The sequence below is a fragment of the Colius striatus genome, chromosome 1 (genome assembly GCF_028858725.1).
Source record: "Colius striatus isolate bColStr4 chromosome 1, bColStr4.1.hap1, whole genome shotgun sequence".
Classification (NCBI taxonomy): domain Eukaryota; kingdom Metazoa; phylum Chordata; class Aves; order Coliiformes; family Coliidae; genus Colius; species Colius striatus.
Window position 1 is genome coordinate 154,440,409 of NC_084759.1, and position 9,920 is coordinate 154,450,328.

General features: G+C 47.1%; 1 protein-coding gene across 4 annotated transcripts; it reads right to left on the reverse strand.

Moving 5' to 3' along the window:
* Positions 1-2,097: 2,097 nt before the first annotated feature.
* On the reverse strand, positions 2,098-9,869 carry PHF5A (PHD finger protein 5A). Of its 4 annotated transcripts, none has more exons than XM_062013329.1 (5): positions 9,545-9,611; positions 7,410-7,433; positions 6,394-6,511; positions 5,860-6,026; positions 2,098-2,803 (listed from the first exon to the last, which is right to left on the reverse strand). In XM_062013329.1, exons 3-5 carry the CDS (start codon positions 6,434-6,436, stop codon positions 2,714-2,716), a joined length of 300 nt encoding a protein of 99 aa, XP_061869313.1. In that variant the 5' UTR covers positions 6,437-6,511; positions 7,410-7,433; positions 9,545-9,611; the 3' UTR covers positions 2,098-2,713. The 4 variants fall into 4 exon arrangements, with proteins under 4 accessions (XP_061869313.1, XP_061869320.1, XP_061869330.1 ...); XM_062013336.1 differs by lacking the exon at positions 9,545-9,611 and adding an exon at positions 8,893-9,331; XM_062013346.1 differs by lacking the exon at positions 9,545-9,611 and adding an exon at positions 8,890-9,331.
* Positions 9,870-9,920: the final 51 nt, after the last annotated feature.

Here is a 9,920-nt window from a genome sequence, read left to right on the forward strand (position 1 = left end):
GTAATGCCAGGAAGATACATTTAGCTCTGTGCAATTAGGATTTGCAGGCAGCACACTCGGGGTTCAGCTGCCACAGAGAGGCAGCCCTCCCTCTCTTTGTCCCTCTCACCCTTCATTGCAGTTGTCATGCAAGTGCTTCACAACTGGCAGCCAGGGAGCCCCTGAATCAGGCAGCTTAAGTCTCCAAGGTCTGATGACACCATTCCAGAGCTCAGCAGGCACATCTTCTCACCCCCTCTACCACAGGGAAACTTGCCCTTGGAGCATGTGTTCTGGTCGCCAGTACTGCCAGGAAATCTCCCTCTACTAGACAAGTACTTTAAAATCTATTTAGGTAAGAAATATCATGGAGGGGCCCTGCCTGGGTTTCATTTGTTGCTGAACAGAAATCATTACCAGGCAAACAAGGCTGAGTTTTTCTGGGCTACCCAACTGTATCCATTACTCTTGTCTGAATTAGCAGCTTCAGGGCAACGTCCCGTCTGTGCTCTGAAAGTACCAGAATGTCAGCAGTGGCGCTGAACTGATCTGAGCCCCAGCAGCATTTGGCATTCTCCCCAGAGCCCTCTGAGCAAACAAGGCAAAGGGGGAAAAGCCCGTCCCTCCCTCTCTCCACCTGCCCAGTGACTCAGAACAGCCAGAAACGGCAGCTTAACTCTACTTGCTGCCAGAACGCAGACCGATGTACCCATCAGTCAGAGCGAGGGCAGCACGGGTGCCAAGAAAGTAAGTACACTCAGCCCTTTCTGGAGGTCGGGGCAGGGATGGGGACACTCCTATCTCTGTGGCCTGGTTGATCCTACTCAATGGTGAGGAACGTGGGCTGCTCTAAAATTAGATCTTCTTAGGGGTCCCTGCACCAGGGGCAATAACTCAGACAAAAGAAATAATTCAAACTTCATTTCCTTCTACTCTCAATGATCAACTTTTGTTGTCTTAGAAACAAACAAACAAAACGTATACACCTTCTGCATTCCTAGTGTGATACTTTGGACAGCCTGACTGAAAGTGAGCGATGAATTCTGGTTCCAAGTACAAAAAAATCTGCATGTCACGCTTTGCTTTTAAAGAAATACAGAATTTAACACGGCTGATAATGGCTCTGACATGGGCATCCCAGTCAGGAACAAGAGGCAGCTGCTTATTCAGCTAGAATTCATTTGAGTGGGTTTGCTGGAACCAAAGAAACCGGTTTGCTCCGAACATCTCGGCAAATGGGATCCACGTTAGTAAAAATTAACCAGAAGCTGTGCAAGGGAACCATGGTGCAGGGGAGAAGACATACAGATACTCTCAGGACTACAAAGAGCTTGGAAGAGAAACCTGAGAGAATTAATAGCTGGGGGGAGGAGAGGGAGGAGCAGCTGAGATAGCTGTAGGACCAGTCATAGCTAGAACCAGCTGCAGCAGGAGGAAGTGACTTTGAAGGGAAGTAAGATTACAACTTGTCTGCTTGTTTTCACTCTTATCTGGGACACCTATATGTCTGGAACAGGTTGAAGAGGGATTTAAGCCAGAGAGGAGTTAAGAGGAATCAATATGAGCCTCAGGGGGAAAAACAGAAATCCTGGAGGGGGTACAGATAAGGCTCTGCACCCCAAGAGAAGAGAATCCCTTTAGGGCAGCACACTCGGTACAGACTGCTTCTGGCCTGTACTGTGACTGGACAAACAAGCAGGCTCTGTTTTTCAGCAGGCCTGTGGCTGATGGCTGACAACACAATAGTTGGTTTCCAGTTACAGCAGGGGAGGCTTTAACTTATTCACAAGAACAGGAGAGCGAGTCAAATAGCTTAGTAGGTTTTAGAAAGGGATTGGATGTTTGCAGGGTGAAACAACACCCGCAGCCACATTAACCAGGGTAAGGGTTACAAGCTCAGCGATCCTCCCTCTACGGGACAAAATGATCAGTGGTTGGGATCACGGGCAGACAAAAGCGATAGCCGTTCCCTGTAGCTCCTTGCAGCAAGGTCACATGGCCATAGGCAGACACTGTCAGAAACCAGATAACGCATTGTGCAGCTCTAGCTGGGCTAATCCCACGTGTCCCCGGAAAGCTCCAGAGGGGCTATGCACAGAACAAACCAGAGAGGAATCCTTGTTATACAAAAAAACCCCAAAAGAAGCTTTATTGGTATGCATCCTACAGAAATGGTTACAAGAAAAGGCCTTGGATTAATCTGTCAAAGAAAACAGGGAACAGCTGTGCTCTCCCTAGGACGGCATGGGCTACAAGCAGGTTCCTTACTAAACAGGGCAGTGTGGAAATATACTGGAAGAAGGGAGAGAGGGGAGCGCACACAAGAGACTGGCACTCTGTTCCTCGATAATAAAGCGTGAGGCAGTTCTAAATCTTTGAGAGGAGGCCTGGTAAGAACAACTGCAAGGTGTTTCCCCACAAAAGGAATGCCATTTGCTTTCTACTGAGCTGGTCTCCTCCATAAGTAAATACTTGCCCATCAGGGCTTTTATAGGGAGCTGGGGCAGCTACTAGCAGAGGTTCTCAAAACGCAAGAGACAGTAATCCTTATTTGCTCTGCCTGGTTGTCAGTTCTGATCAAGTTTCAGTCCCTGCTCCAACCCCAGTTACACTACTGAATTTGTACTACTTTAGGAAAAAATAATGAACCAGTTTTTCAATAATAGTAAAGTCCAGAGATGTTCCAAGACCCTCTTGCCAACCCAACTGGAGGTGTAGCCACGTACAGATAGGATCACCTCTTCTTGAAGCCATACTTTTTCCTTTCGTAGAAGAGATCTGTCTTGGAACTGCCCAGGTTGACAATCTTGGGGCAACCATCTCTCTGTAAGAAGAGAAGAAGATTTAAGTTAGAAGATGGGCAAACAGACTAATATAATCACTTCCATAGTTCTAGTAGGTTCTCAGTTCCCATGCTCCTCACCCCATTCTCAACACGCATTTCGAACAGCCGTGCAGACAAACTGCCCCCTAATTCTGGTGACTACTAGCAAAAGTGGAAGAGTGAAGAGGAGGGATGCCTTCTTTTTAACACTAAGGCACTCTCTTCCTCAGGGTGAAGATGGAAACCAGCTTGTATAACATCAGCAATTTAATGAAAAAGATGCTCGGTGCCTCAAGACTGGATTCCTTCTAAATTAGAATACGGAGGATTTATGGGGTTGAGAAGAATTACCTTTCCTCTCCTTAGCCAAAAAGAATCTTATTGCTCTAGATGTCACCAAGCTATTCTCATGTTTTAGAGACCCCTCTCAGCTGTGACAGCAAAACTGTATCTCAGATTTCCTGCATCCTGGATTGATTACTGTAGAGGTTGTATGGTCATCTTGGGAGAGGACAGCTGTCTACAGCAGCTATAAGGATAATTTCTTGTACCTGAATTCCAGTAGACAGTGAGAAAAAAGCTACAAGAAAAGCAAGAAGGTGAGCAGGGGAGACTCACTTCAGAGGTGTGGTTCCAAAGACAAATGAGCGACCCATCTCTTGGCACCACAGAGCATTTGTCTGCAGGCCACCTAAGCCCAGCATCTGTGTAACTCTAGAGGGCAAAATGTTGTGTCTGGCAACAGCAGCTGTGAGCAGCCCAGCAGCCGGCAGAGGAACACATGTCCTTGGCTGTTGTGTAAGCACGAGCGGATTAGATTTAGGAAGCCTCTGGGCAGATGTCAGCTGCCGTAGAAACTGCACCCAAGCTGCCCCAACTGATACCTTGCTTCCATGCAGGAGATACAAGCCAGTGGTGAGGGCCTGCATGGTAGAAATAAAGGAGGGGATGTGTGGGGTGTGGTGGAAATCACCTCTCCCCATACACCTGCCACAAACAACCCATTTCCAGCTACCATCTCCTTACTTGATTTAGAATCTCAGTAGCAAGACTCTTCCGAGCCTTGCCTCCCACGAGCCAGGGAGTCTGTGACAACCTTGACAGCGTTATTGCAGGGCTCTGTTCATTCTTCCACCTCCTTCTAAGGAGGCAGCACATGAGCACACTCCTGTCCCCAAGGAAAGATTACTTTTTTACAACCTGGGTGACAAGGCAGGATTTTGGCCCTTACCCACAAACCGAGGTGGGTCAATACCTCATTCCTCCATCCCCCTGAACAAAGGAAACAAGAGTAACCAGGCCTTTTGCCTCAAGCCCAATGGCATTCCACCTCTTTTCTCTGCCTTACTGTTTCCTTTCTTGCTTCACTATCTTTTTCCAGTCTTTCTCTGAGGATGATGGAAATGCAGTGACTGAAATGCTGGTGTTAAGAGCTTCAGGTATAGAGCTCTGTCCATCTGCTTTTATTACTCACAGCAGCAGCAGCAGCTACCAGACAGGCAGCACACTCAACTTTTCTTGTTCTACCCACCTGTGCCACCACTTTTCAATCCTGCAAGTCAACCATGTCAGATCTGCTGTTTCAGATCTGCAACTTCACATCTGCAATAATCCCTAACCTTTGAGTTTTCTGGTACAGAGCAGCTGCTTTCACCTGCAGCAGCCTCCACCCAGCTGTCAAAATGCATCAGTTCTGAATTGCCATTCTCCTGCTCCTCCAGCTCTTAAGTTTTCGACAATCCTCCCTTTCAGAGCAGCTGGCTATTTCACACCTGAACCAGACATAATAAGCTACAGGTGAGCTTAGGTTATGAAAAACACTTATGGGGAATTGATATGAATTGGTAAAAATAAACCCAAGCCTATTTTACTTGTGCCTTATTAAGCCAGGTGTCTTGGTTCCAAAGGCAAGAGAACAAAACTACTGTTTCTCACAGCATTTCTGAAGTAGGAGGCAACACCCCCATCCCAGCACTTGCATCCATATTTAGATGCTAAGAAAGATTATGGTCCTGTCAGTCTAATGACTAAATTCAGACAAGGACCTGCCCCTGTCCTGAATTTAGCTGCAGGCCTCTAGAGAAAACGTAGGTACTGCAGAGAATTAAACCTGCAGCTCGCTCAGCTGAACATGTTCCTCCAAATCCAGCTGAACCATCCTCTCAGCGTGTTGTCCACCATCATTAGTGTGTGCTGGAGCTGGCAAAGCACCAAAACCCAAACATCCTTTAACAGATACTCTCACAGCTATCACATCCATATTCTGGGGACACTGCAACTGTAAGCATCACATTCTTGCTCTTTCTTAAGGTTTTTCTACTACCACTTCCTTTTCAGTTCTTCTCATGCTGCGCTCATCACATTGGTGCCTCACAGGTGCCTTGTTTCACACCACAGCAGCTATCTTTCAGCACAAGATTATAAAAAATGATTATAGCATTGACCACAGAAAAAGAGATGTCTATAAACAGGACATTCCAGAAAAGAATTAAAAAGGAAAATCTTATCCCACTAAAACGGTACAAGAAATTTTAAACTTGTGAAACAAAATCAGTAGTGGAGACGCTAGATATTTAGGGCTACCTTTTGTTGTAATCCAAAGGGAAACACAGGTCTTCAGTATCATTCATGACTTTGGTCAGTGCCTGATAATGGACTTCTAGTGAGGAGCTGCTCCTGTCGCTGCCCATGCTGTGTCTGGAATATCTCTGACCCTGATAAAACCTCATCTGAGAGCTCTTGTAAAGATAATGACTTCAGGTGACAACCTGCAGCACGTGCAGGAAGCAAACAGTGAGCGTGCAGTGCAAAGAGGTCAAAGATCCTTTGGGACAAAGAGAGTTACAATACCTCAAAATACTATGATACTTCAAAATGCTTTGGAACTGCCAATAAGGAAAGAAAAATGCCAGGTAACGAAAACCAGTGCCAATGTTGGTAGTGGAACCCAAGCGTCTCACGTCCCAACAGCACTTTCAGTAGCTCTATGCACCTTAAAAATAAACATGGCTACTAGATAAAAACATAATCAGTTTGACAGGAGACTCGATACATACATCTTTTTCCTGGATGGTACACTCCTTGCAGTAGTAGGCATCAGATACTCCTGGGCCCCCACAGATGACGCAGCGCCCTTGGTAGGAGCCGTAGTTACACTCGTCACAGATGCGCACAAGAGTGCAGGGCCGCACGTAGGAGTCACAGATCACACACTTGCCATCACCTGCAAGTACAGCAGAAGCCTTTGGTTGCAGAATGTCCTTCTCTCTCCCCTCACCTCCAAGACAAAAAGCTTCCTAGTAAAAAAATTTGCCTGTACGCTCAATAGAGTTGAACTGCAGAAATTTAACTTGCAGGCACAGGGTTCGAGTTAGTATTTGCACACAGATTTGGGAGGAACAAGGGCCAGTAGCCTACAATATTGGAGTTCTTTTAGTTATTCATGCATCTGCAATCAGAGAAGAAACTCAAAGTCACTTCTGTGATTAGCCAATGCCTGCTTAGATCATTGCATCGCTTTTACTATGGAACTTCTCCTGAATTTTTCACTTGTGAAAAAAATGCTGGACTGAGAGGACTAGTGTCCTTACCTACACAGAGACAGCAGTGTAAGCTTCTCCCACGGTGCCACATCAACAAAAGTCTGGAGTTACTATCCTCACAGAGATGAGATAAGAGATTATACTTGTGGTCCCTTTAATCCTTCATCTGTGAGAAGGCCAAAGAAAGGGCAAACTGGCATAAACAGCCATTTCACAAAAGTCGCTCTTGCTCTATCACAAGGAACTGCGTGAAATTCAAGAACTCATATCATACAGGCAAGCAGCCCTCAGATGCCATGGACAGTCTCTGCTATGCTGGACCTCTTCCAAAACACTGACCTAGGGATGAAAGGCTTCCTATCCTATTACCAGTTCCCAAAGCTTCTAATCCTGACTCCCACTAACCTGCTCTTAAATCTCCAGCATGACAATCCCTCAACTACTACCAATGGGAAACTGTTTCACTGCTGGGAGCTCTTGAAAACAATCTCATCCCTTCAGACTGTGCTACTTCATTTTAATACGATTTTTTTGAGTCGGAAACTAGTCATCCTGTTTGTTCTGTTCCCCTACAAGCATCTAATGACAGATCATACTCTTTCTTGCCTTCTACATTTGAGTAGTGGCATTTGATTCTGTCGGTTTTTTCTGCTCTAACTCTCGATCTTCTTCCCCTGCCTTCCATTTCTTACTTTCCTAGACGCTGAAGGGAATCTTTCTCAAGGTGTGAAGCAGTTGGATTCTAAAAATACTTTTTTTTTTTTCCCTGCTTTCAAATGGTCAGGCTGATCATTTTGTATTACAGATTATAAGGAAGTAGCCAGGAGGTCAGTGTAGCCTCCGTGCTGAAAATGCTGGCAGCATATACTCTAGAACAGTATGTGTTTGTGTGGCGATCTAGTCGAGCATGTCACTTTGCACGTATTCATTAATTTACACCTGCAACTGTTCCCATCTCAGAGAGCAACACCAAATTCGTGGTTAAAGCAAAACCAGAATCCAAACTCTGTGCTCCAAACACAACACCATGTTCTCAAGCAATTACATGTAGCAGCTATACTTACATTTTTCACAGAGTCTTCCGATTGCTGTGAGAAGAAAAAGAAGAAAAAAAATTACTTGAGGCAGAAGGAGGAGAAAAAAATACAAGTAGCTACAAGCTTGAAAGCCAAATAATGATCCTCTGCATTCAGCAGTCTTTAAAAAAATCCTGAAGCTAAACCATAGAAACAGTTTGAGCATAAATCCATATATATTTATGATAAACAATATACAACCTCCTGGAAACATTTACCAAGATCAAAGTTCAGATGGACTGTGAACATGCAATGTCACCCAGTGACAGAAAGAAAACATACATTCATTACTCCATTTCAAACACGGCCAATATACCTGACTGAAGGAAATCCCACACATCACATTTGGCATAGCGTTGCCACTCGTTTTAACGAGGGGAAAGAAAGAAATGAAATCAATTGTTGACTTGATTTAAGGCTGCCCAAATACCTTCTGAACTTCAGAACATTAAAGTAGTTAAATGTATCTGCGAATTCCTGTCACTCGTCTAGGAAACTCACAACAATGATGTTGCTGATTTGGGTAAACACCATAAAGTTCTAAAGACCAAATGTCCCCATTCACAAAGACTAAATCGTGATTCAGTTAAGTTTGAGGAACAAAGGATCCATCAGTCTGGAAATTAGTTTTCAACACAGACAGACTATTAGCTGCATTAAAAAGAAGTTTCTAAAAGTTTTCTTCTTTTTAGAAGTTTCCTGCAGACAGTGCATCTGTATATTTTATTTACAGTTCTTTCAGGAAATTGTATGTTACTATTTGCTTTTCCAATGACTGGAAAAAATCTGGAAGAGACTGCTTGACTTCTTGTCTTGTATAAGACGTTTCAGGTTTAGCAGGATGAATTCTGACCCAAATGACATGAGTAAAGCTCAATATCCGAATACAGATATAACCTGGACAGATTTACTCTTGCAGCCAGAAAGATGCTCCCAGTGGTGACTGAAGCCTTCATCTGGTTGTACTGCTTCAGTCAGCGTAAGAGGAATAAAGTACATTAAAATAGTATTTTTCTAATTGCAGCCATCAGCTTCATTTGCCTTTCCCCTGAGCTGAGGAAGAATCATTGGGCTGAGGCTACTTGTACGAGGTTCAACAAGGCCAAGTGCTGAGGCCTGCACCTAGGCCACACCAACCCCATGCAACGCTACAGGCCTGGGGATGAGTAGCTGTAGGAAAGTCTGGAGGAAAAGGACCAGGAGGTGTTGGGTCAACAGCCATCTGAATATGAGCCAGCAGCGTGCTCAGGTAGCCAAGCCTTCTGTACTTGGCACTGGTGAAGCTCCATCTCCAATACTGTGGTCAGTTTTGGGCCCCTCACTACATTGAGGGTGCTGGAGTGTGCCTAGAGACAGGCAATGAAGCTGGTGAAGGGTCTGGAGAACAAATCTCACAAGGAGTGGCTGAGGAAGCTGGGAATGTTTAGCCTGGAAGAGACTCACAGGAGACATGGCTGCTCTCTACAACTACCTGAATGGAGGTTGTGGCAAGGTGTGAGTCGGTCTCTTCTCCCAAGTAACAAATGACAGGACAAGACGCAATAGGTTCAAGTTGCTCCAGGGGAAGAACTTTTACACCAAGAGTGTTGTTAGACACTGTAACGGGCTGCCCAGGGAGGTGGTGGAGTCCCCATCCCTGGAGATATTGCAAAGCCGTGTAGGGACACGATTTAGTGGTGGGCTTGGCAATGTGAGGTGAGTGGTTGGACTCGATGTTGTTAAAGGCGTTTTCCAACAGAAGCGATTCTACGGCTCTAAAGCAGCTGCGGTTACGCAGACGTCAATGCCGTTCAGCGCTTCTGGCAGAGGCCAAGGAGCACTTTGCCCGTCAGGCCGGGCCCACGGGGTAAGCAGGGTAGGGTTAGGCCCAGGGGCCTTCCTTAGGGAGCCTTGTCTCCCAGCGCAGGGGAACAACCTGCAACGTCAACGCGGAATCAAACCGTGAGGGAGGAGCGCGGCGGGCCCCCCTCCCCCCCTTCCCTCCGCTCCCCGCCCGGCCTAGCGGCCACGCGCGCCCCTAACGGCCGCGAATGGCCCGCGCGCGCGCCTCCCCCTCGCCGCGCCGCGGGCAGAGGGCGCGGGGAGCGGGGCGGGGGCGCGGCACGGAGCGCTCCGGGACTCACCGACGCCCGCCTGCTTGCGGCAGAAGATGAGATCCGGGTGATGCTTGGCCATGGTGAAGCGACACCCGCCTAGACCCGCCGCTGCCCCGCGCGCTCACCACCGACCACGGTCCTGCCAGGGGTGAGGTGCGTCTGTCAAAAGCACAGCCCCGAACGCAAAGAGCTGGAGGGCGACCGCGGGGAGGCGTGGCCGAAAAAAATCCTCTCTGTGGAACCACTCCAGCCTTAGCCTTCCCCCTCCCAGGAGAAAGGCGCGTCGCTGCCAGCGCTCCTCTTCTCGGTGAGTGTACCTCCCTGCCAGGACCCGCGCGGCCCCGCCCCGAGGGCGCCCCCGCCTGCGCGCCGGAGCTGTTAAAGGCGCCGCGTGACGCCATCG

Bases quoted from the DNA above. Each gene is read 5' to 3' on its own strand.
- PHF5A (XM_062013318.1), bottom strand. From the start codon at position 9,596: ATGGCCAAGCATCACCCGGATCTCATCTTCTGCCGCAAGCAGGCGGGC. The intron at 7,434-9,544 runs GTGAGTCCCGGA...TTCTTCTCACAG, and splicing joins CCGCAAGCAGGCGGGCGTCG to CAATCGGAAGACTCTGTGAA. The intron at 6,027-7,409 runs GTAAGTATAGCT...CTGTACTTGCAG, and splicing joins CGGAAGACTCTGTGAAAAAT to GTGATGGCAAGTGTGTGATC.